The sequence below is a fragment of the Camelus dromedarius genome, chromosome 13 (assembly GCF_036321535.1).
Source record: "Camelus dromedarius isolate mCamDro1 chromosome 13, mCamDro1.pat, whole genome shotgun sequence".
Lineage (NCBI taxonomy): Eukaryota > Metazoa > Chordata > Mammalia > Artiodactyla > Camelidae > Camelus > Camelus dromedarius.
In genome coordinates this window covers 10141540-10167969 of record NC_087448.1, presented here as the reverse complement: position 1 = coordinate 10167969, position 26430 = coordinate 10141540, and the positions used below count along the sequence as shown (strand labels likewise).

General features: G+C 41.7%; 1 protein-coding gene across 1 annotated transcript in view; it reads right to left on the bottom strand.

Moving 5' to 3' along the window:
* SLC15A1 (solute carrier family 15 member 1) overlaps window positions 1-26430 on the bottom strand; it is a 43576-nt gene that overhangs the window by 9534 nt on the left and 7612 nt on the right. The window contains exons 2-18 of the mRNA XM_010980239.3: window positions 19903-19919; window positions 18902-18983; window positions 18659-18800; window positions 17621-17740; window positions 15337-15436; window positions 15046-15136; window positions 13133-13216; window positions 12571-12653; window positions 10229-10315; window positions 9610-9699; window positions 7852-7896; window positions 7658-7690; window positions 7485-7573; window positions 6870-6951; window positions 6060-6179; window positions 4925-5071; window positions 3860-3909 (exon numbers count right to left, since the gene is read on the bottom strand). Of these exons, the coding sequence (XP_010978541.1) occupies window positions 3860-3909; window positions 4925-5071; window positions 6060-6179; window positions 6870-6951; window positions 7485-7573; window positions 7658-7690; window positions 7852-7896; window positions 9610-9699; window positions 10229-10315; window positions 12571-12653; window positions 13133-13216; window positions 15046-15136; window positions 15337-15436; window positions 17621-17740; window positions 18659-18800; window positions 18902-18983; window positions 19903-19919 (1462 nt within the window). The remainder of the gene's footprint in view (window positions 1-3859; window positions 3910-4924; window positions 5072-6059; window positions 6180-6869; window positions 6952-7484; window positions 7574-7657; window positions 7691-7851; window positions 7897-9609; window positions 9700-10228; window positions 10316-12570; window positions 12654-13132; window positions 13217-15045; window positions 15137-15336; window positions 15437-17620; window positions 17741-18658; window positions 18801-18901; window positions 18984-19902; window positions 19920-26430) is intronic.

Here is a 26430-nt window from a genome sequence, read left to right as displayed (position 1 = left end):
TGCATCCCACCTATGATCAAGCGCAAGAACAGAAAAAGGCATTTCCAAGCACGCAAGGGCCTGCCATCCACCTCACAGCTTCTCTTGGCAAGACAACTGAGCATAGCCTGCAGCAAAACCAGAAAGGTGTCCAAGAGAGATGCCGCGGAATCCAAGAAAGCAAGGCAGAAACCTGCGCATACAGTGACAATTCCATGAGGACCGTGGCACCACAGGATCACACAGCAAAGGCTCCAGTTAGATCAAAGAGCACGTGCAATGTTTCCAGAGAGAAGCGTATCCCTGGATCCACTCCCTGGCTTATGTTGGGGATAAAGGCTCATGTTTTTGTCAACAAGAGGCCAAGTAGACTATAGCAAAAAAAAAAAAAAAAAAAAAAAAATGCTTTGCAAGAAAGCTTTGGTTACGTTAAAGCAGCCAAGATGCAATACCACAGAACAATTCATGGAATGTCAATTAATCTTGACATTCAGAACACTTCCTTTTGGGGATACATTTCAAAGCTATAAAGTTACATTTCCTTCTCTTTCAGACTGATCACTTCTATTACATTGTGACTAATATTTATATAGTCAAATTGTAAATCCTGTTATTGATCTATTTTTTGGACTCCACCTAGCATATGGAATCCACAGGAAAATAAATATTATAAATATTAACGATGTGAAACATTGGCAGCAAAGAGGGATGAAAAGTCCATTAATTTCTTTACCATTTAAGTTAGTAGATGGCATCCTAATAATAAATTATTTCTCCATTAATTTGTGTTTTGGTGGTAACTAGTAAAACCTAAAATCAAAAATTCAGGTGTGGCCACACAGATATGGGAATTGGGAGTGAAGGTTCAGGCAAATAGGAGCCTTACTCCCATTTTTCCCCAATTTATTCTTATTAAAAAGTATATTTATGGTAAATTGGCTTTTTGGGGTATGGTTCTATGAGTTTTTTAAACACCTTTATTGTGGTAATATTCCTGTTCTGTATATTACACATATTTCAGATGTACAATTTGATGAATTTTCATAGATGTATACACCATCTATGAATTCTAACACATCTAGATTTATATAAACACTATCTCAGTCAGAATACAGATCAGTTCCATCGCCCCCAAACTCTCTCTCAGGCAGCCCTGTAGTTAAACCTTTTCTCCACTCCCACCATGACAATCACTAATCTGTTCTTCATTCTTACAGGTTTTTTTTTTTTTCCCCACTTTCAGAATGTCATGTAAATGAAATTGCATGGTACGTATGTAACTTTTGGAGATTGGCATCTTTAGTGGCATAATGCATTTGAATTTCTTTTATATTGCATGTATCAAGTTCGTTCCTTTTTTTCCTGAGTAATATTCCATTGGATGGATGTAATATAGTCTGATGTCTGTTTATCCATCGCCCACTGAAGGACAGTTGGGTGGCTTCCAATCATTGGTAATTATGAATAGAGCTTCTATAAACATTTGTGTATAGGTTTTTATGTGAACATAAGTTTGCATCTCTCTAAAACAAACACCTAGGAGTGAAATGGCTGGGTCATATGGTAAGTGTACATTTAACTTTATAAGAAACTGCCACTGTTTTTTAGAGTGGCTGGACCATTTTGCACTTCCACTACCAATGCATGGGAGGTCCAGATGCTCTGTATTCTCACCAGCACTTGGTATTATCACTTAAAAAAATTATTATAGCCATCCAATAGGGGTGTCATGAAAACTCACTGTGGTTTTATTTGATACTTCCTTAATAGCCAATGATGTTGAACATTTTTTCATGTGTTTATTTGTGTATCTTCTTCAGTGAAATCTCTGTTAAAATCTTTTGCTATATTTTTTAACTGGGTTATTTTCTTAGTACTGAGTTTTGAGAGTACTTTCTATATTCTAGATATAAGTTCTTTGTCAGATATGTGACTTATAAATATTTTCTCCCTGTTTGTACCTTATCTTTTCATTTTCTTAACAGTGAGATTTACAGAACAAACGTTTTTAGTTTTGAGAAAATCTTTATTTTTTTCTTTTGCGGATTGTCCTTTGGGTGTAATATCTAAGAACCCAAGTTACAAACATTTTCTGTGTTTCCCTATAAAAATGTAATAGTTTTACATTTTACATGTAGATCTATAATCAATTTTGAGTTAATCTTTCTATGTGACATATAAGAATTTTAATATAATTTTTATATAAGAATTTTGTATAAAATGTGAAGTTTCGGTCAGATTTGTTTTTTACATATGAGTGTCTAAATGTTTCAACACCATTTGTTGAAAAGACCATCCTTAGGGGAGAATATAGCTCAAGTGGTAGAGTGCATGCTTAGCATGCACAAGGTCCCAGTAACTCCTTCAAAAATAAATAAACCTAACTATCTTCTCCCCCCAAAATAAAAAAAAAATTAAAAGCAATACAATAAAAAATAAATAAAATATTAAAAAAAAAAAGAAAAGAAAAGGCCATCCTTAGTCCATTGATTGTCTTTGTACCTTTGTCAAAAATCAGTTGCCTGTACTTGTGTGGGTCTTTGGACCATTCCACTGACCAATTATGCTAAGTGAATTGTGCCAGACAGAGAAAGACTGTATGGTGTTACTAATATGCAGAATCTTAAAAAAAAATTGAATTCATAAAAACAGAGAGTAGAATGGTAGTTGCCAAGAAAGGAGGGGAATGGGGATGGGAGATGTTGGTCAAAGGTTACAAACTCTCAGTTATGAGTAAGTTCTAAGGATCAAAAGTACAGTATGGTGACTACAGTTAAACTGTATTGTATACTTTAAATTTGCTAAGAGATTGGATCTTAAGCATTCTCATCATAAAAAAAAGGTAACTGTGAGGTGATGAATATGTTAATTAACTTGACTGTGGTAAGTATTTCACAATATATACATATATCAAATCATCATGTTGTACATTTTAAATATATCCAGTTTTATTTGTCAATTATACCTCAATAAAACTGGAAAAAAATCTTAAACCAAAAATCCAATTCTATGATTGAGACTGGAATTGCACTAAACCTATAGACCAATTTGGGGAAGACTGACATCTTTGCTATATTAAGTCTTCTAATCAACAAACCCAATATATCTCTCCATGTATTTTGCATTGATTTCTTTCATCAGCCTTTTGTAATTTCAGCTGTCAATCCTATATATGTTGTATTAGATTCATAATTAGTATTACATCCCTTTTTGGAGCTATGGTAAAAGGCAGTTTTAAAATTTCAGTGTCCAATCATTTACTGCTGGTATGTAGAAATGTGTTTGTTTCATCATTGGCGTTCTATCCTGTAACCTTTCCAAATTCACCTATTGATTCTGTGAACTTTTTCTGTAGAGTCCTTGGGACTTGTGACACAATCATGCTATCTGTGAGGAGGGATAGTTTTATTTCTTCCTTTCCAATCTAAGTGCTTTTACTTCTTTTTCTTGCCTCCTGGCACTGGCATCTGAAGGATTTTGAAAAGGAGTGGCTTGGCCTAGTTTCCAGTCTTAGGAGGAGAGCCTTGAGACTTTTGCCATTAAGTACAATGATAGCTTGGGTTTTTTCAGATGTATTTTTTCAGAGTGAGGAAGTTCCCTTCAGTTCTTAGTTCGTTCAGAGTTGTTATCATGAATGGATGCTGAATTTTATCAAATGCTTTTTCTGCATCAATTGATATGATGATGTGGATTTTCCTCTTTAGTTTATGAAGATGACAAATTTTATTTATTGATTAAAAAAAATATTGAACCAGCCTTACATTCTTGGGATTAAATCTCATACTCTCCTTTGATATCCCTGTTACAGTTGGATTTTACCACGGGTATGCATTACTTTCAGAAGCTGAAATTAACTGAAGTTTTAAGGAAATATACATACCTGATTCCATTTTCTCCTTTTACTGGCTTCTGGTTAAGGCCATCCTTTACCTGAGAAAGAAAACATGTGCAAATCTAACTCATGAGAATAAGTTCAGAGGAACATTTCAGCCTTTGAGAAGGAGAGTGATATTAGCATTTATCCTCAGAGCTAAGGGCATAATGATTACACTTGCAGGGCTCCACTCATCATCCCTGGCTTTTCTTGAAATTACCATGAGCTGCTACAATTTTGAATGTTTGCTTTTTAGTGGTTCCACAGAACACTGCCCTCCAAGAATTTAGGACAAGCCACTCAACAGCTCCCTAATTAAACATGTTACCCAAGAGTCTTAATTCCATATTGCAGTTTTGTGGAAGCCCAACTAAACTCACCCTACAGAATACTCACGACTCTTTCACTGCTTCTTTATAGGCTGAATGGCATCTCTAGATGCCTCAATTTTGTCATGAACTCATTTATACGTATTTTTATTGCTTTCACCTGTTATATTCACTTTATTTTTCCAGAGAGTGCTCTAACTTCCCAATTACTCAGTGCAAACTTTTAAAATAAATGCTATTAAATTTATATTTAGAATTTTATCTCAGAGAGGAGGGTATAGCTCAGTGGTAGAGAGTGTGCTTAGCACGCAGGAGGTCCTGGGTTCAATCCCCAGTACCACCATTAAAACAAATAAATAAGTAAATAATCTAATTACCTCTTCCCCCCAAAAAAACCCTAAAGTAAATCAAGTAAAAAGTAGAGATGCATTAAAAAAAAACCTTTAACTCAAAAAGCCTCAGAAGGCAGATATGTATTCTGTGTGACTTGTGTACACACACACACACACACCATACCATGCCCAGAAGTTCTTTAAAAAATTTTTAAAATTACTTTTAACCATTCCCATCCACCAGTCAAACCTTTATTGGACGTCAAATGACTTACGTCCTTGAAGAAGGAAGAACTGAGGATTCTCTAATATAGTACTACGTGGGGGTAAAACAAAGTCACACCACTAAATAGCCGTATCTCCAATAATACAAATAGCCAAGAGTCAGCTGTAGATGTCCAGCTACTTACCACTCGGTGGTGATTAGGGGCCCACACTAGAAGGGTGTGGCGATGGCCCTGCTCAAAGCTATGAGTTACTGGAGTGACTAGTGATCCAGCAGAAGAAATGTTGATACTTGTCAGTTTATCTACATCGAAAGTCATGAAATCATTTGTCTATAATGGGGGAAAAGGAATCACAGTTAATACCACAGAGCCTTGTTCTGCACCATGTGACTGAACTCTGCCATGCACATTATTTGACATTCCCAGGTCACGTTCATAAACATCAAAAGATGCCTTGTGGGGAGCCGGCATTGGTCTGTCTCAGCCCCGACCCCACCCCACTTGTGTGGACTCCATCCTCAAGTTGTTTAGTGTTAACCACAAGAATTATGCCTTTCATCCAGCATTTTACTTTTATTTCATTTTATGAAGATAAATGCTGTGGAAATTATTTCTACCATTGGGCAAAGAACAGCATCGGGGAAAAGCAACAGCTTGGGTGAAAATCAACACTGGGAAGTCAACTCCCGCCCCAGGCATCAGGAGTCAAATGTGCTTTGTTCCTTCATGATTATTATTAGTTTGGCAAGATCTAAGGGCGTGGTTGTTAACGGTGGCTGAACAGGAAGGAGACCAGTTAAATCAGCATCGCTACGGTTGGGATGCAGGTGTCAGAACTGTCAAAGCTCTCCAGGTGATTGCAATGCAGACTTAAGGGCCAGATAATTCTTTGTGAAGGGAGACTATGTATCAGCTTCTCTGGCTTCTACACAGAAGATGCCAATAGCACACTCCCAGTTGTGACAACAGAGACTGCCAAGTGTTCCCTGAGGGGGAAAACAGCCCTGGTGGAGAACCACTGCCCTAGAATTTGGTTCCACGTACCAGCCAAATCATTGTCACCTGAGAGCTTGTAAAAAATGCAGCATTTCAGCTCAAGAATCTGCATTTTAAGAAGCTCCACAGGTGATTCACAGGCATCTTAAAAAAGCACACTAGCAAGGGTGACGCCAAAATGAGATCAGGATATTAGGACATTTCCCTTCTGGGCTCATCTTGGGACTGATAATGAGGACCAAGAAGATGAGCTTCTCCGAATCCTATTTTTATCACTTGGGTCAGAAGAAGGAAAAACAAAGTTGCATTTCCTTCTACTTACTTGAGACATCTGGTCAAGTGTCACTGTCGTTCCAGGAAAAGATATAGTCATGTTATCATTTCCTATATTCATTACTTTAACTTGGACTTGACTTCCTCTGGGGAAGACTGGGAGAGTTTTCTGAGCAAAATAAGAAGAGAACTGGCAGTGAGGTCTTCAGTGCATATTGAAAGTGACCTTAACCATGGCCCTGGAGTCACTGTCTCCCTGGCCAAGGAAAGCTGTGCTGGCTGAGGCTCACCAAATACCCACCACGAAGTCCATGAGGCTCCAATTCCCACACCCATGGCCCCCATAGAAAGTGATGCTCATCCAGAAGGTGGAAGCAATCAGAAGGAGGCTGCTTTTGGTCCCACCTAGCCACCTCCAGGTCAAAGGATGCCAGGTTACAAAGCCTACTATCTGAGGGGTCAGAGTAACCAGAGCCTAAATGACTGCTGATCTTGTGGTGGTGTCTGCTCTCCTTGGATGCCAATGTCACCCCTTGTAACTCTGGAAGCCCAGACTCAGCCCTGGACACAGTGCTCTAAATATCACCTCACAGTGCTTTCTGCTTTCCTGCCTCACACCCTGCTCAGGGCTTCTGCATTCTCCCTACAATGCCCTCTCTCAAATCCCAGTGTCACTGAAGCAGGGCATGCTGACTCAAAGGGTCTATTTTGCCCCATGGCACATTGTTCACAGCTCCAGACTTGGTTTAATCAGCAAATCCCTGGCCTCCCCTGATTACTCTCAGTCCTGGAGAAAGAAGGCTTCTGAATGCCCCACCAGCCCCACCAGGAAAGGCACTGCAGAATCAGGGCAACTCACATCAATTTCCACCTGCACAACTGCAGCTGCCACAAAAGCCATGGAAGCCAGGAACATCCCAACTGTCATCTTCTTCAAGGGACTGGCAGGACAAGCAAGAGAAAGAATCTCCATCGGCTGCATTCAGGTGAGCTAATGGAAACCTCCAAAGGCAGCACTCCTCTCCCACCCAACCCCCAACAAAACCAACTTCCCCTCAAAGCACATGAATTCAAAGCAGCCTTTGTCTCTTATGCATGCCCAAGACTAAGGAGGATAAATGTAATACAGCTTCTCATTTGCATTTTTACATTTAATTTCTAGAAACTATCATTCAAGTGCTACTTTGGGTCATAGTTAAAATTTCTATTGAACACATATACAAGAGAGCCTTAATAAGAGGCGTTTTCAGGCTGCCATTAATAGTACTTTGGAGGGCAAACTTTCAGAAACATTGGCACAGAGACATCTGATTCAAAAATATTTCTTTGAAAAGCCCTGCACATGGTGGGTGTTGTGGGAGGGGAGCCGGACATTCCTTCCACCAAGGCTCTGGGAGCTGAGGGAGCATAGCCTGCTTGCAAAGCCCTAGGACAGATGGAGCCCCAACCCCGATCCCAACCCGAGGTCACCTACGTGAAATTGAAACCACACTTTGCGATCAGAGGGTACACCAAAGCATCCGTGATGGGGACCATGATAACGATCAAGATGGCGTTCACGGTCTGCAGATGAAGTGGAGGTGAACTGTTACTCTTGTCTCAAAGGTGGCTTTGATCTCTGAAAGGGACTTAAATATTTTCTCCTACCTGCATCTGATCCGGCTGAATCTCAATAATTCCCTAAAAAGAGGGGGAAAAATTTCATGGATAAGTTCACACAGAGGAGCAAATGCGGGGGGCAGTTTGGAATGTTATGAGAGGGGAGGAGAAAGAGGGTAAAGGGAGTAAAACAAAGGAATAGTGACCAGGGGCCATGAAACATCTCCATGTGCCAAACTTACAATCTTCCCGCTCATAGTTGCTGCTTGCAGCGTCCACCTGGAGCCCTTAAAAACAAATAAGTTTACTGCATCATTTGGGACCGTGGGTCTTAAACATTTCACAAGTCAGTGTAGGGTCTTTTTAAAATCAGGAAGGAGGTCCGAACTGTTACAGGGTTTAAACATTTTCTTTCCAACATCAGGCTCATCTCCCAGCTCCACTGTGATTATAGGTAAGAAGAAATGACATGCATTTCCGCTGTTGAGTTAACACAACATATAGTACTCCAACCCCTCATGGAGAATCCAGTGAGTACTACTCTGGGATAAGCCATCCTTAGGAAAGACAAAAATGCATTTCTGAGGTTTGCTGGGAAGCTGACATCACCTGCCAGGTGAAAGCAGCTTCACACCCTGAGGATATTTTACATTCAATGGTATGGTAACTTCAGGAACATTATTATTGTTGAGTCTACTGTTGACAGGCTCGGCTGTCCTAAAATGTAATTCCATCAAGAGCGGAATGGATTTAAACCTGGGTAGCCTACTTATATTCAACCTATTTTACAGTAAAAGGTGACACAGGACTGTATAAGAATATATCATACATTCCATGGAGGACTGAACATGGAAATGTCTCAACACAATCTATCACTTACACTAGGAGGACATCATAAAAAGTCAAGAAATATGTCACTGGCTGAGTTCTTAATATATGCCAGCCACTGATTACTTAATGTACAGTCTCTGTTTTGATCCTCACAGCCTTACCCTGGGTTATTACCCTTTTCAGAAGGATTAAAGGATTACACAAAGTCACACAGCTAAAAGGTACCGAGTGCATTTGTAGTGCAAGTTCAATTTCAATAACTGGTCCCTACCCAACATGCAAAACTGATTCTTAAGACGCATACTTACAAAAAAGGAGATTAATGTCTACACTCAAAAATTTTTTCCCAAAAGATAGTTTACCCTAATAATCCTTCCTGCACAGTAAAACCATAAATGTTTGTAAATCTTTTCTTTAACTCCAGTTTCTAAAAGAAATAATATATTAATACTTTGGTGACTGAATATCACTCACGGGGTTTTTCTAACCCTATTTTGAAAAATTCCCAGGCATGTGTTCTCTAGCTGTGGGAGAAAGAGCAGGGGACAAGTCAATGATCTCTTTTAGTTACTGCTCTGATAAGAGTGACTCGGGCAGAGTCATTTCACATCCCTGGATGGTACTTCTAGCCCAAGCATCCCATTTCACTTTGAAAGGTATCAAGTCTCTTTCAGTTTAAATATTCTGTGGATCCCATAAAAGATAATGCATCTTTTACCCTGCTGCGGGGGGGTGTAGCTCAGTGGTAAGGTGTGTGCTTGGCATGCATGATGTCCTGGGTTCAATCCCCAGTAGCTCCGTTAAGAGGGAAAAAAATCCACTCTTTTAACACGCTGTATCAGTTGAAAAACTAACACTTTATTCTCACTTTGACTGGCAGGAGTCCTGGATACTTTGATCAGATCTTTCCCAAGACGCTCTACTTGACTCCACCTAATTTTCTTCATTGTTTTGCCACAGAAATGTGTATAGAACTAACTAGCATTGTTTTTTTTTTTAAAAAGAAAGCCAAGGTGATCTAACAATTACCAAATAAATGAAATATACAAAAGGACCTGGAAGAGAACATTTTTACTAGCTAAGGACTAAGTGAGTACCACTTGGTGCCTGGTAATGCCTGAAGAATGTTTTGTTAAATGAAGATGTACAGAAACATGGTTTCCTGTTACCTGCTGGTCAAACAAGGCCCAGAACATGGGGAGCGGAATGTACAGGAACATCACCCTTGTAACCATCTTGATTTGAGAGACTAGCCGCTCCTGTAGGGACAAATCAGCCACGACTTGTGTCACTCACAGCCACCACACAATGCTATTTTCAGCACAGACATATTTGCATCTGGAGACAAGCTGGGAGGTGATTAATTATTCTAAGAACCCTACTGCAGGTTTCTTTAGAAAACCAAAAATTCCTAAGGCGTTTAATACATGAGTGAAAACATCTGTTCAGGCAGTAAATTACTCAAATTTAAATATAAATTCCACTAAATGTAAATCCCAACACCACCACTTAACTCTTCCATATTCAAACCAAAGTAATGTGATCACAATGACATGTAACTAATGGCAGATTATACCATATGAAAATCTATGAAAGGTATTATTGTTTCCAGATAAATTATATCCATTGTGTATCCAGTTCTTTTCAATATAAATAAACACTCCCACACATAGTCTTATTTAAAATGCTAATAAAGTTTATGAAGCTACAACTGATAATTTTGTCCACGTAGCCTTAATAATGGGATTTATGATTACTGGGACCATCGTAGCAATAATAATCACTTACATCATATTTCTCGTTGGCCCAGTCCAGCCAGTGCTCCCTCTTAGGAAATTCCTTACTCCGATGCCTAAACCTATTTTTGATGGCAAACTGAAGAAAGGAAGAAAGATCAAATTTCAAAACAGAAGTGACTACTTTCAGTGAAGCACACTTCAGTTCAACTCCTTTTAATGGAAGACTTATGAGAGAAGCAAAATATGAACTTGGAGATGATAGTATCATGAAGACGCTAAAGACAGAACATGCATTTATTTCAACCCCTTACTAACTGAGGGTGTTTGAGTTAGGGTAAACGGCATCATGCTGTTACTACTGCGCTCTCCAGATTTTCTAGAGAGGAGTGTTCAGTAGAAATATAACACGTGACACATAAGCAATTAAAGTTTTCTGGTAGCTGTATTAAACAGTAAAAGAGAAACTGGTGAAATTCATTTAAAATATATTTTGTTTAACCCAACAAACCCAAAATATGATCTTAATATGTAATCAGTATTAAAAAATGATGAAAAATTTTACATTTTCTTTTCATATCAAGTCTTCGAATTCCAGAGAATATTTCACACTTAGACCACATTTCAATTCAGATGCTAAATTTTTTATCAGAAGTGTTTGATCTGAATTTACATTTCATAAAATTTATGTTTGAAAAACTAGACTTACATACCTAAGTTGTTTCAAACATTTTAAAAAGTTTTCCAATAACTTAATTGAACATTGGTTTTTAAACTTAAGAGAATCCACTACGTAGAAATACCTGTATAACAAATTACATAATTTAAATTAATTTAAGTGAAATCCAATTTGAAACTCTGTTCCCCAGTTGCACTTGCCACATTTCAAATATTCAATAGCCATGCATGGCTAGTGGCTACCATATTGGATAGCAAAGGTCTATAATAATGTATTAGAGTCACACAAAGGAGAGTGAGAACTCACCACATAGAAAAAGTATTAGAGGAAAATAAAGATTATGGTTGAACATATTCTAAAATATGTCAACACTGATCAGAAAAATATACTTACCCACCACTACCCATTATAAAATTAGAGGCTTCCAAAATTCCTTGTTGGTAAGAAGCCTTCAGTGGAGCACAGTGCATTCATAATGATGTGACAGCAAGAGGGCGATAGTGATGCCAGTTGGGGACACGCCTGTGACTTAAAGGCAGTAACTCAAGGCTGCGGGCTGACGTAGGATACTGGGAAATATAATTCTCATAACTTGAAATAGCTTCAAGTTGTTCTTTTGGAGTTTTAAACTAAGTCACCCATTACTTGGGAAGGAAGGACTTGGAGAGGTCACTGGAACTGGACATCCCCTCTTAGCTTGGGAAAAGGTTTTCGGTGTGACTAGCTCTAACGTTAGAGGAAAGTGCAGGAGGAAAAGGGAAGACACGTGAGGCGGGGGAAGTTTTCTTGACCCTGAGAGGACACCTTTGTGTCACAAAGTAAAGCACATGTACAATTTAACACGATAATGTCAGGAAAAGGGGAAAGGAGGTGACTAAAATTATCTTAAGGCTACCTTGACATCCAAAGGGTTATCCACAGTTCTTAATGAATGAGTAACACATTTCCCCCTTGATTATACAATGTAGATATTCCTTTAAAAAAATAGGCAGCAAATTTGGGAATACAGTTATTTGACTCCATTATTTAAAGATTCCCAGGCTCAGCATTTATTTCCTGCCTTTGAATGTGCCTGTGTGGACATATCCCTGCAGAGGCACATGGAAGAGACCACACCCTGCACATTCCCATCACCAAACAGTCTTTGAAGACAAGACTTCTCCTGGCTGCATAACACGGCATGGAGGTACTGTGTTAAGCACTATTCTATTGTCAGCAAGTTGCTTGACTTAGATTTTTGTCGTACATTTTTTTTCTAAATATTACATTGATAATCTTCTCACGTGAATCTGTGTTCATTTTTCAAAGCGATTTTCTTGGCCTTTATTCCTGAAAGTAGGATTGCTGACACTCTCCATGCCTCAGACTCCTGACAAGCATCACAAAACTGCGCCTCTCCATTGTTGTTTCACTACTCTCCGATAAACATCAGACACAGTTTGTCATTTTGACAGGTGAAGAGTCCCTCTGGTTTGCTTTTCTTTCACCATTGATCTTTTAAGTTCAAGAGCCATTTCCATCCCTCTCTTTTCGAGTTCTGTTTGTGTCCTTTTTCATTTGATGAGCTTTATAAGAAACTTCAATTTCTCAAAATAGTAAAGAACACCAATACAATGCTTCAAGGAAACTCAAAGGTTCACTGAATTTTAATTTAAAGGAGGCAGAAGGTTCTAGGGTGACTAATATGATGGAGAGAGAGCTATTGAAGTACTTACCCCAATGCACCGGACGACTTTAGCCATGACGTTGCCCTGAGGCTGGAACTTCTTGTACATCCTACTCCCAATGACAAACACAACTGGGGAGGGCAAAAGAAGATGGGTTAGCCAGGTGTCTGACAGAGCTACTTGTGACCCAGAAGATGTGCTTCTGTATGAATTATAACCTTGTTTTAGAAATACTGGGATTACTCATAAAATGAGTTTACTTAGGTACCTCCCAGTTTAGAAAGTGCTTTTGATTCTAATAATCACAGGAGCTTCTGAGCAATATTATATTGTGCTCTCACATACAAACACTGAAACCTTGGGGTGGAGGGTATTGCTCAGCGGAAGAGTGTGCGCTTAGCAGGCACAAGGTCCTGGGTTTAATCCCCAGTACCTCCTTTAATAAATAAACAAATAAATACATACAGACATATATAAATACATAAATAAACCTAATTACCCCCCCAAATAAATAAATAAAATAAAAAATAGGTAAAAATTGGTCACAGTAATTAATGTGAGGGTCTGCCCTGATCATAGGACTGTATTAATTCCACTGATTCCTACTTACTCAGAGACACAGCCATGAGAGCAGCAGGAACCCCAAACGCCAATGGGTAACAAGCTTGTTTACTGTGAATTCCACACACTTGAACTGAGGAGAAATTACAAGATTAAAGTTCATTATGATAATGGTAATGCTCATCAATTTCACAGTTTTTTAAATCCCTAGCTGGTTATTCCATACTATTCTCACTTAATGTTCTAGACTTATCCACATGCCTTATTGATGTCATTGCCAGCAGAGCAGAACAGCTTTGTGGTAGGAAGAGCAGGAGATGGAGGCAGGTTCTAATCTCAACCCCTACGTAGATGTCTGATACCAGCTAAGCCAGAATCAGTGGGAACTCTTCTGTTCTGCTGACTTACCTAGTCGGGGAGATAAAAATGACCTGGATATAGTAACTTGAAGAAAGTGGGATTCAGTCAGTAAAATCAAAGGACTCTGGAAAACCAAGATTGTATGTTCCTGAACACATGCTAGTTAGCAAACAATGAGATGACCCCGGGCAGGGGTCAACTAGCTTTTCTGTGAAGAGTCAGAGGCTGTGGACAGTCCTAACTGCGCAGCCCTGCCTTTGCAGGGTGAAAGCGGCCGTGGACAATGCACACATGGATGGTCTTGTCCAGATTTCTGGATTTGGCCTGTGGGCCATAGGCTCCCAACTCCTGCCTGAAGATCTCTTTTAGCTCTGAAATCCTAGGGCTGGCAGGAAAAAAATTAAGACTTTGGAAGGGGCAACAGAAATTACTGGAAATCCTTTCAATGGAGTGCTGGAGCCTCTAGGAGACATCTGGTCCTATTGGGCTTGACTTTGTCTTTGACTAGCTGTTTCACAGTTTTGCAGAGAAAGAAGTTACCGAGGTAGAAAACTATAGTCAAGCATTTCCTGTTCAGAACAATACAAAATAGCAATGCAAAACAATTTCCCCCCATAAAGAACAGAAATCTCCATTAGTCAAATCCTCATTTGAACTGATTATATCAGCTTTCCAGTTTCCTCATTAACCAATAACTTATATAAAATCTTGGTGACATGCTTCCTTTATATGGGTACGAGAGTTATGATTTTTCCTTCAAAATGATCATTTTACACATTCAAATGCACACAGTACATATTCTAGTAGAACCTGGAGGTGGGGGAGGGGAGGGGAGGTCAGGGAACAGAATGCAAGAATAAAAGCTAGTAAATTTTTATATAAAGCAAGTTGGAATGGGGTTTCTGTGTCATCTTCAAATTACTACTCTAGGCAGAAATACATAAACCCCACAAATTATCTTGTTTCATAATTTATTCTGACTTCTAGTGTAGGCACCATGGTCTTGCTTTGGTCTAATTTGTCCCCACATATACCCTTGCATGTGGGAAATTCACAAACTCTCACTGGAGCGTCTGCAAGCACAGAAATCTGAGTGCTGCTGATAGTTGCTGTCCCCTTGTCTTTCTTGGGGTAGTTCTTTTAGAAACACCTGAGATGATAGGGAAGCAAAGAATAAAACCTTGCCTGCTAAATTCTTCGTAACTCACTGAACGGCACTGGGGAGCCAAGCCTGAAGGCAAAAAATGTCATCTATGGCCCACTTATCCGGCATAGTTTCCAAACAGCCTCTCTTATCTTATCTCTTACCACGGATAAGGACTTTGAATTATTAATAATGATTTAGAAAAATCAATTGCTATGCTCACGATGGTCTAGATTCTTCAGTGGCCACTGGGATAAGGGATTCAAAGAAGATTAGCAAAGGAGGTAAATCTTGAAAGAAAAGCAGTTTGCATCAAGGGTTTCACTATGTCCTCCAGGATATATGTGACAGCCGGCGTAGGGAGAACTGAACAAAACCAGAAGAGACTAAACTTTTCACCTGACTTCTCTCCATCATTAAAAAAAGAAAAACCAAGATCTCTTTCAGATATTTTTTACCTCTGAGCAGAGGAGTGATGATCGTAGAAATCAAACTTCCAGCATTAATGGCCAAATAAAAGATGGAAAAAAATCTGTTTCTTTGCTTTTCCTGTAATAAGAAAGATAAAGTATGATGACTTGGGCTATATGTCAACTGATCAACTGTGGCAGATGATCTGACTTGACTTCTAACTTGGTTTCAGTCAGTGTCTTATATATACTTGAAAAACCTCCAATGGAGAATACACTGTGTCAGTGGAATTTGATTATAATCACTTACATGGTTTCTGTGGAGATGCATGCTCTTACCTGGCCCTCTTCAAACTGATCTCCACCAAATGCAGACACACAAGGCTTTATCCCGCCAGTACCCAGAGCTATCAGGGCCAGGCCAACCATGGACAGCGCCCTGTGGAAAGTGGTAGGTAGGAGAAGGGGCAGGATGTGAGATCCTTAGATGCAGGAACCTATCTTTCCACTAATTTCCCTCAGAGGACAAGGCACAATGGTAAACAAAGAGAAGGGATTCACCCCATATGAGAATATAATTCACAGGAATGCAGTCTTGACAGCTGAATGAAACTTGAACTCAAGGACCTTCAAATTCATATCTTTATCTAATAATTTACCATCTAGAAAATTTAAAGCAATGCTTTGAATACTGAACAAAGCTTTATGTATGGTTCTTTTGTAGCCTAAATGGGTAAGTGAAATGTTTAAGCATTGCCTCTGGTACAATCATAATAGACTCATAAGAGTCATTAAAAGACATTGGAAACATGATTTAATTGCAAAGCAGAGTATCAGGTTATAGAGTATGATCTTAACTTGTTTACAAAGTACAGAAGACTGGAAAAAAGTAGAGCAAAAGGTTTATTATTATGATCTTTTACAATGAAAAGAGTTTATAATAATAAAAGGGGTTAAGGATTATTTTTCAATTTGCTTTTGTATTTTCCAAGTTATCTGTGTTTTACCTCCTGAATTGAAAAAAAAAAAAACCATTCATAGAATTTACCAAACCTCATCTTGTAATTTTGTTAGATTTACAGTAGTCACTACGCATTTCAGGTTTTATAAATGTTTATTCCATATCTTCTTGGTTGCTAATATTGTTTAAAAATGCTAAAAAAATACTTTGTGAAACAGATAAAGTCAAGGAAGACACTGCCCATAGAAAGAATTCTTAAAAAAAATCATGCCCGTCTCCCTGGACTGACTGACTGAAGCACCTCTTTTGTCTTGCTTTTGCCTCTCTACACAACTTGTGTTTGATGTTGTCGCTCTAAGCATTTTAAAGAACAACAAAAACACGGCCAATTTAATGTTATGTACCATGCAGTCTTTTTAAAATACTTAACTATTATTGTATTATTTACTTATTATTTTTTGGGCAGGATTAGGGGGAGGTAATTGGGCTTGTTTATTTTTAGAGGAGGCGCTGGGGATTGGACCCAGGACCTCTTGCATGCTAAGCATGCGCTCTACCACTTGAGCTGTACCCTCGCCACTATGTAGTCTTACGAGGCTTGTGGGCATGTTTCAGTACCTAACTCCAGGAAATAAAATAAGTAGCCAGGCTCTCTTGAATATCTATCGCTTGCCAGGCAGGGTTCTAGATGATCTACCCAGATTAATGCATAACAGTCCTACAGATGAGGACACATGAGCACAGAGGTTAAGAAATTTGCTGAAGATCACACAACTCATAAGGGGCACAGCCAGAATTTGAACCCATACAGCCTGGCATCAAAGTCCATGTCTTAATCGATACTGTAGATTATAAAACTGAGGGAGGCATGGGGAAGATAAGTTGGCCCAGGTCACACAGCTGTTCTGTGGGACTCAGAGCCGGGACTCAGATCCTGGAAGTCTGAGCTGTGGACTATGCTCGTAACCACTCCCCTCCACTAACACATTTCCGCCACAGGTGTCACATCCAGGGATCTAATCTGGATGGCTGTCTGATTGACTAGTAAACCAGAAATACAGGGATGGCAGATACTAATTTGAATTTCAATTATATTTTCCCAAACCATAAGATGGTTTACTCCTAGATCAAGGAACCAAAGCCCAAGAACAGGGAACAGAATAAATCTTTACAACTTGTCTGCTAGGCCAGACTGCAATGAAGGGGAGTTAATCTCACAGAGGACCTGTTGTCAACAGCACTTTTCACCAAGAACGCAGAACCCAGGGCTGGAACAAATGTTTATGAAACTGATTTACTCAAAAATGAGCAGTAATGTGGTCCAAGACAGAAAACTAAAGGTACAGAATCTTGAGGAAACCTGGTACAATTAATGATCAAGGTCTGTGGGAGTTAATGCCGCTCTAGGGAAGACTCCATGCACTGACCGTGCCTGATGGGAGAGGTACCCAAGACAGCAAGCTTTCCAGTGAGCAATGACACTGACATACTGAAGACCCAACTCTGAGTCAATTAAACAGCTTTCTCTACGCTGATGGAGGAGGAAAGGCCTCCTTACACTTACAGTGAAGTTCAAGGAAAAAGGTGAAAAATTAAAGCACCGAACAAGCACGCAGTGGGAGGTAAGGGGTCAGGGTAGGGCCTCCGTTAACATCAACTCACACATGTGCAGAAATACTGTCCGGGGTTCCATCGTGGTTGAAGTCCGTGAGGTCATTAATGGAGCTCACTGCAATGACTGCCTGTCCAATGGTGTAGACAATGGAGAGAGACACAATTGTCCTGTGTTTCAAGAGGCCAAGAGAATCCAAGTCAACTGTACAATAGCAGTCCACTTCCTATTCCACCACATGAAGGCCTCTGCTTCCAACTTTCAAAAGCCCCATTAAGAATGTCCTTGTTTCTCAAACTGTGTAAACCTGCTCATGCTTTGAAAGGCAGCCTACTGAAGAACTGTTATGCTTAGAGCAAAATTTTGGCCACAGGAGCCAGAGGAATGGGGAAGATCTGTTTTCTCCTTGACCTACTTGAAAGATTCAATGTCTCATTTCACTCAACTACTGAAATTAGTACCTGTATCTTTAAACAGTCAGAGATATCTTGTGCCTGGTAACAATATTTAGCCAGCAGTGGTCCATTAGTTATTTTTGAATTATATTGAGTCATTATGAGACAGTCACTGAATATTCCTGCTTCTGCCCGTGTTGTGCATTGGACCTGGAAGAGCCTCTACTTCCTTCTGCATTAAGTCTTAGGAAACTTCCAGATGACCCCTCCCATTGAGTGCACCCCTAGAGCTCTTCCTGCAGGACTGGTGAGCGCCCCAAGTCGTTTCTGCTCATCCGGCCGCTTGAGACTTTCAGCAGCTGGGATGTTTTGAGAGAGCTTCTTTGTTCTTAACTCTTCATGCATCATTAATGACAGATGGCATTCCAGCTACTATTTCAAGATGAGACAAAGATGTCATAAGTGTTTGGAGGAGGAAAAAATCCTACCAAAGCTACTTGCATTCACACTGCTAAATGCCAGGCACGGTATTAAACTCTGGCGACACGAGGATGAGCAGAAACAGGCTCTGGCTCCATCTCCTACCAGTTCTATGCTCCTTGATTCCTTGTTCCCCAAGTCCACCATCCCAAAGCCCAAAGCTTATAATTACTTTTTGGCTTGCTTGTTAACAGGTAAGTTGCCATGACTCACTTGAATTTTCCCAGCCAGGAGTCGGCGATGAGAGCTCCTAGAATTGGTGTCAGGTAACACAGAGCAACAAATGTGTGGTAGATGGTGGTAGAGAGACTGTCGTCCCAGCCGATGAAATATCGAAAGTACAGAATCAGGAGTGCTTTCCGCAGAGAGTGGTGGAGGAAGAGAGGGCAACAAAGTTAGAAGTGGCTGCAGTAACTCACGCTTTCCACCGAACGGGGCAGGGTCGAAAGGAGTTACCTCTCATTCCATAGTAGGAAAATCTTTCACAGAACTCATTGATCACGATGAAGAAGATGCTCAAGGGATAACCAAAGCAACTCTGAAAAAGAGAATCAGGCTGGGATCGAAACACACTCCTCACTGGTCCCTATTCACAAATGAGGGCTAACATTACAGGAAGTATCTGATGCATGTTTAGCAACTTACCAGGGACCCTCCAGAGGTGGAGCTGAGAATTTAAACATTTTTATTCCCTTATACTCCACACAAGGACAAGAATGAAATGAGGCTTTAATAGTTTTATTGTTAGTCTGAGAAGGACTGTACAAGGCAGACCTCGAAGATATTGTGGGTTTGGTTCCAGACCACCACAATAAAGCAAATATTGCAATAAAACAAGTCACATGAAGTTTTAGGTTTCCCAGTACATAGAAAAGTAATGTTTACACTATACTGTAGTCTGTTAAGTGCACAATAGAGTTATGTCTTAAAAAAACAATGTACGGGGGGAGAGCACAGGAGAGTATAGGACCTAGCAAGCATGAAGTCCTGAGTTCAATCCCTAATATCTCCATTAAAAAAAAAAACCTAATTATCTCCTCTACAAAAAAGTATACAGTGCTGTATGTCAGTTATATCTCAATAAAACTGAAAGAAAAAAAAAGAATTATTTAAAAAATTAAAAGAAAACAAAAAAATGCACTTACCTTAACTAAAAAATGTTTTATTGCTGAAAAATGCTAACCATCATCTGACAACACAGGGTTGCCACAAACCTTCAATTTGTAAAAAACACAACATCTTGCAAAGCACAATAAAATGAGGTATGCCTTGCACTCAGCACGTCCTAAAAAGAAGAAATGTTACTCAGAAACTCAGGAGTGCCCCTCATTGACGTCAGCTGCACGAGATGCATTTGTTAAATAAGCGAATAAAGCACAGCTGTGAACACTTAGCAGCAAAACAGATGGTGGAGTTCACATCATGAAGCCACATGGAGAAGTAAAAAGGATACATACCCACGATTTGGATGTTCCTGAAAGAAAAACAAAAATCCCACTGTTAAAGTCAAGCAATTAAAATCTTTTTCTTTGTTTGCTGAGTCTAAACTCAGACCCTCTGACTTTCCCTGGCAGTCAGATATGTCATCCAGATGGCTCCAGCCCTGCCCGTGATTCCGGTCCGAGGCCCGGGTCCTTTATCCGGAGTGCGGCTGCAGGCTGCATTTTCTTTTAATTAGCCCCTTGGGCCACTGTCTCGAGTCGTCAGAATTGAGAACCAGAGGTTCAGAGAATCTGCCAAAATCATGTCCTCCTTGAACACTTCAAAGTCTGTCCATCGTCCACAGGATAAAATCCAAACGTTTATCATGTTCTTTACTACCTCGCAAGGTCAGAGGGGTTTGGGTGAAGGTTAAAGAACAGAAACACTGAACACTTCATGGTGCCCAACACGGAGGGAGGATTCCACCATCGTTCCTGTTCCCTGGGCTGCTTTCCTTCCAGCCCCAGCTGCCCCAACCACACAGGGCTCCCAGGATCCCCCAACCCACCCAAAGTCCTTAACACAAGAAGCAAGTCCTTTGCCAGGAGTCCCCTTTTAATGTGCCCTCTTCCTTCGTGAAGGCTCCTCCGACCTCCCTATGTTACCAGCCAGTGGTAATAGCAAGTTTCTATTTCTCCCTCCCCTTCCCAGACAAACCACGCGGTCTCCATCCCCACACCCCTGCGTCTTTCCGGCACCTGCCCACGGAGGGGGCTTGCTGTCAGACGGATGACTTCGAAGAGAAAGAAGAAAATGGGTGAGAATCCAGTGAGTGGTTGTAAACCAAGTGCCACTGAGCACCTTCTAAATCATAAGCGTACCCCTCATCTTCTTGGCTTCAGCCTGTCTCCCCGGAATTTGGACCAGAGCTGACCCGTAGTCTCGTCTGCATTTTAACATCTCCTCGAGCTCTTCCCGGTACCAGCACCTTGCCCTGTATTTATCCGGGTCTGTCATGTGCTGTTTCATATGTCCCTTTCCCTCCCTCTCCTGCCCCTCCCCGGCCCCAGTAACCACAGCCTAGTTCTCTGTGGTCAGTGACCCTGCAGTGGTGATTCTCAAACAGGAGTGAGCCTCACAGCCACCCCGAGGGCTTGGGAGAGCAGCTTTCTGGACCGCACGCCCAGAGCTGCTGACTCTGTAGGCCCAGGGTGGCCTGTGGAGTTTGCATGACTAAGTTCCAAGGTGGTCCAGGGACCCTGCTCTGAGACCCACATACAGGCTATGATATCAAGTTGTCTGACTGCTCTTTGCAAGTAAGTTTTATCACGTCTCTGGCCCTGAGCCCCAGAGGGAGCCTTCTGTGCCAGCTGTCTAGGGTGGGACCTGAAAACAGAAGCTGGATTGCACTCTGGAGTCTCCACCCCCAGCTCTCACGTCTTCCCCATTGGGGCCCTTCCTTTCAGACTTGCCACCTTGTAATTTCATTATGTGCAAGCCCCGGGCCCCATCCCACAAGAAACAAAATCACAACTCTGCCTGAGCACCACATGGTCCTCCAGGCCTCCCTCTCACCTCGTGGGTCCGGGCCTGCCTTCCTGAGTCCGGTCACGTGTGCTGTGGGTATCCGCGCTTCCCCCGCTCAGCACCGCCCCACGGCCTCACAACCAGGCTGTCTCCCACTTTTACCCACTTAAAAGCAGTGATGCTACTTCAGTCCTTGTCCTAAGGTGGGAAATAAACTGTCTTGGTCTCACAGGGCTCCGATACCCAACTGTTCCTGTTGTCATTTGAAGTTCTGGAAGGAGATTCCTCACCACTAATAGACTGGTTTTCTCCCCAGTTAGACTTCCTCATGGGCAGGGGCTGCTCTCAGGGGCTACATGTGAAGAATTCAGGTATGGGGTCAGACATGCAATGGGATCTCAGCCCAGTTACGGATCCCTGTGACCTTGGGCAAGCCCACCATCCCTTTGGACAGCCCGCCTATCCCATGAAAATAACGCCACCCACCTCTAGGATTGCTGCATGAGTTCCAGAGGTGAGGGCCCAGGATGTGATGCATCCTTCAGTGGGAGATGCTGCTACCTCAGAATTTCCATCTCTGTTTGGTACCCCTTCCAACAGGTGGTGACAGTAAGGCCACTACTCCAGGCACCTGCACAGTTACTTACATCCCCGAACCCCATCCTTGTCTAAATGTCTTTCTGTGAATAAAAGTCCCTATGCTGAGTAAGCCACGTGTTTCCTGATGGGACCCTGGTGAATGCACAGGTCGTGTTTCATCACCAGACTCTACCTGCTGCCATGTTTCATCACCAGACTAGGGAGAGGACCACAATGCGGTGATATTGAAGGACCCGCCAGGAACATGATTTTGTAAAGCTCTACATGAGGAGCCTGTTGGCAGTATTCGAAGTCTGTTTCTTTGCTCCATCTTCCTGAGGACTCAGTGGGACTGTATGATGCTCTGCCTACTTAGACTTCAGATAACATGGCCTTACCCAAAGACCAGACAAAGCAAAGGTGATGCCCACACAAGGGCTCAGGTTGGTTCCTGTGATAGCCTTCTAGCGAAAAGCAGGAAGAAGGTAAGGAAACCCAGACTCGACTAAGACCACCTGGATCTCACTGCAATCCCTCTTTTCACACATTTCTCAGGATTTTGGTTTGCAGGGAAACACTTTGCCTGGCCAGGGTAGCACTTGTAATTTTTTTTAGTAAATATTATTTTGCAACAATTATTTGCTAAATAATAATGGCAAAGGTTTTGTTTACTTCAAATATAAATGGGGTTACAGAAAAGAGAACTTAGATTCTTGTTACAACAGCCATCACACCCAGATCTACGTTACGGAAAAATGAAATTTCTAAACTCAGGTGCAAGTCTGAGACAGTACCCAGTCATCACTCAGAAAGCTTTTTATTTTCTGAAAGTTGTGAATTCCAAAGGACTACTTTTATTGCTGTGGGGCAGAGGTTGCTAAGTTCTTCTTTTACAGAATTCAAAGCTACTTACCGGATGTAGCAATGTGGTCAGCATTTCTTATCATAATATACCTGTGTGTGGGTTGTTATCTGAGAAAGCTCGAGTCTGGAAGTAGCGTTTATACTGAGCCTTAAGTCTGAACACAAACTGCACTGTCACCAGATTCTGTTTACTCTGGTACAATTGTGTCTGTCCTTGGTACCGGAATTGTAAATCTGATCAGCATTTTTGAGTGGTCCGCCATGTCTAGCATCATTCATGGGTCACTTGGATTTAACTACTGAGCAGAGTAAAACAGCTTAGCCAGTACCAGGCACACAGTAATCTCAAAATCAAGGATGGATCTTATTGTTATAATAAGCCTAGCAGTGCTTTTGTCTAAAGAATTTAGTAAAAAAAAAAAAAAGTATACATTAGAAACTTCTATGATTACTGACTTGTGGGGACAGCAGGAAAAACAAACAAAGACACACTAGTTGATGGAATCTCTCCATTAAGGTGAATATTTCCTACTACTTAATAAAGCACATTCCACGTTTTTAATCATTTAGGGATGGAAACCCTAACCTTAATGTTTTATTACCTAGAAATGAAAGCCCCTCAGCAACACGATGGGTGTAAAGAGTGCACTTCAAGGACTTAGCCTTGGGAAGGAAAGAAATGAAGCATCTTGCTGAATCTAAGAGAGATGCTCTCACCCGGAGGCAGAGAGAAAATTGTTGCCTATCATCGCCGAGACGGAAATTGATGGAAAGATTTAAGTAATGCGTGGTATGTTAGGGCTGGCGTTTCTGAGGTCGCATGGCGTGGAAGGCAGAACAGGGGTCCTTGAAGATGCTCACGTCCTAACCCCTGGGGTTTCTGGCTGTGTTACCCTCCATGGCAAAAGGAACTTTGCAGGAGTGATTCAGTCAAAGACCTTGAAATGGGGCATTTGTCTTGGATTATCTCAGTGGCCCCAGTGTAGTCAAAAGGGTCTTTAAAAGAGTCAAAGGAGGAGATGAGAAGAAGGAAGCAGAGGCTGGAGTGATGGCAATTGCTGGAGGGCCACCACGAGCTAGGGAATGTGGCAGCTTCTAGAAGCTGAAAGGTCAGGAAGACGGATTATCTCCCGAGAGCCTCCAGAAGGAACTGGCCCTGCCAACATCTTGATTTTGGCCCAGTGAACTCCATGTCAGACTTCTGACCTCCAGAACTGTGAGAAAACAATGCTGTGTTGTTTTAAGTGACTAAGTTTGTAGCGATTTGTTACAGCAGCGACAGGAAATGAATACACATAGGTTTGTCTCAAGCTCCACAGATGTAAGTTTTATCACTATTTACATAGAACTAAGACTCAAACTTCCCAGCAAGTTTTATTTGTTGGCAAAATGTCCTTTGTGTCATTTTTTTCCTAAGCTACATTTGCTATTTAGGGGCTTAGGAGTCCATACCTGGCACCTGCCTTTTTGATGGGATTTGGCAGATCGGAACTCGCTTTGCTAACTTCCGCAGGTACTGACTTCTCATCACCCATCTCTAAAGTGGTATTCTGCCTTACAGGGTTGCTGCAAGGACGAAGGGGGTCTGAAAATGGTTTCATGAACCAGGAGTAACACAAATTCTGTTGATTGTGTTGTTTTAGGCTGTGCACGTGCCTCATAAAATAGGTCACGTGAGACCCCAGGGAACGCAGTGGTCCTGCTAGGATACATTAGCCTACCTTAGCAGAAGTTGTTTCTGAGTTAAGGCAAGAACTCCTCTGACAGTACTGTCCCTGCATCTAGGACGTGGAAGGACACGGGACTCTGGAATCAGCTTGGAGACAATCTTCCCAGTCATGAGGCTTTGCTCAAAGTACTCAACCACCATATCTCCCTCCCTTCATCCAGAAATGCTAATACCTTCTTTGCAAGTTGGTTAATAAGATCAAGTCTACATTAATAAAATGAAGTTTTGTTATTTACTGCCTCCCCTGAAGACATCTGTGCAGTGTGGCTGGACGTCTGGGATGGACTGATTTAAAATTAAAATTAAAATAAAAATATGGACAAAAATTTTCCATGGGGAGCCCTAGCAGGGGTGAGAGGTGGCCCTCAAAGAAAGAGGCCGTCCCCTCCAAGGTTACTCTCTCATTGACCAAAAGCAGAAGGTCCTTATGATGTCACCCTGGGGAACTGGGCCATGGGATGAGGAAGTTGTGGACAGAGCAAAGTCAGGCTTCTCAAACACAAGCCACAGTGGCAGGCACTGATTTTTCAATCAAGCTGTTTTCAAAGGGGCAACAGCAGAGGATGTGATTATGGGAGTGGCTGCAGGGGTTAAAGGCACATTTAAAAATCCCCCAGCGCAGTGGTTCTCAAAGTGTGGTCCCTGGACCTGCAGCAGCAGCAGCACTTGGAAACTCGTCAGAAATGTAGACCCACTGAAATTAGAAACTCCCAGGGCTCTCTGTGCAATGTCATGCCTGCCCAGGTGTCCCTGGGATATATCCCAAACCCTGAGTTTGGGAGCCATTCTCAGCTCCAGAGCAGTGGGGGCTGTGTACGTGTGCGTTGAGCCATGCTCCCCTCCAGGTGATCAGCTCCTGCCACTCAATTCCAGCCTCCACTCTCCATTCCTGCTTTCTGAGTTCCTGTCCTCCGTTCACGAGGATGACAATGACAAGCAGACACCTTGCCTCACCCTCCCATTCCCCCTTCCCTACCCAAAGACCAGAGAGAACCCCGATGGAGCCTCTCAGGACTACCCTCAAACCTCATTGGCTCTGCTACCTGCAAGATCAGGTCTCTGACTTCTATCAGCCTCCACCCCAGCAGTGGAGCCAGGCCTCGTTCTTCTCCCTTCCTCCAGCCTCCTTCATGGCTCCCTACAGCATTAGGGCAGTTAGCACCTCACTGCCCCCTGGCTTCCCCACTGTCCTCCCCGGCTTAGATTTCTTGAGCATCTTTACAACTGTGTGGGACACAGCCAGCTGTTCTGACTTCAGGAAAATGTTACAGACCTCAAGTATCATGTGATCCTTTTTTTTTTTTTTTGAGAAAATAAAGCATGTGCCACTTCAAACAGAGTCTAGCAGGAGATGAATTGGACCTGAGTTGGCCTGGAGGCACCAGGGAAAGGGCCGGAGTGTCTGGTGTTACTCACTTGCTTTGATTTTTTTTTCCCCCCTGAAATTGATCAGCTTTGATCAAGAAGTGAAAGGGCTTTTCTTTCCTTCTATGGGCTTTTTCAGTAGAAGTCAGGGTTTTTTTTTTTGGAAAAGGTTCTGTGCCTGTAATCCAAGGCCCTTGTGTCTGGAGTGGCTCGTCTTGAGGCTGTGTCTTGTCTGACTGGATTTTTTTCCTTCCCTGAATGTTGTGACACATTTCCCACCTCAGGGTCTGGCTCATCCACAGGACACCCCTGTGCACTTTAGAAGATTGTGATCTTTTGGGCAGGATACATCCCTGGGAGGCATGGCTTGCCAGCAGACAGGGGCTTGGCTTTATAAGAAAACGTGGTCCTGGGCGTGTATACTGCTCGGAAATGGCGCAGGTGCATTCCAGCCTTGGGGCCTCCTGCGGAATGCACAGCTCTGGGCAGTGGCCCTGCC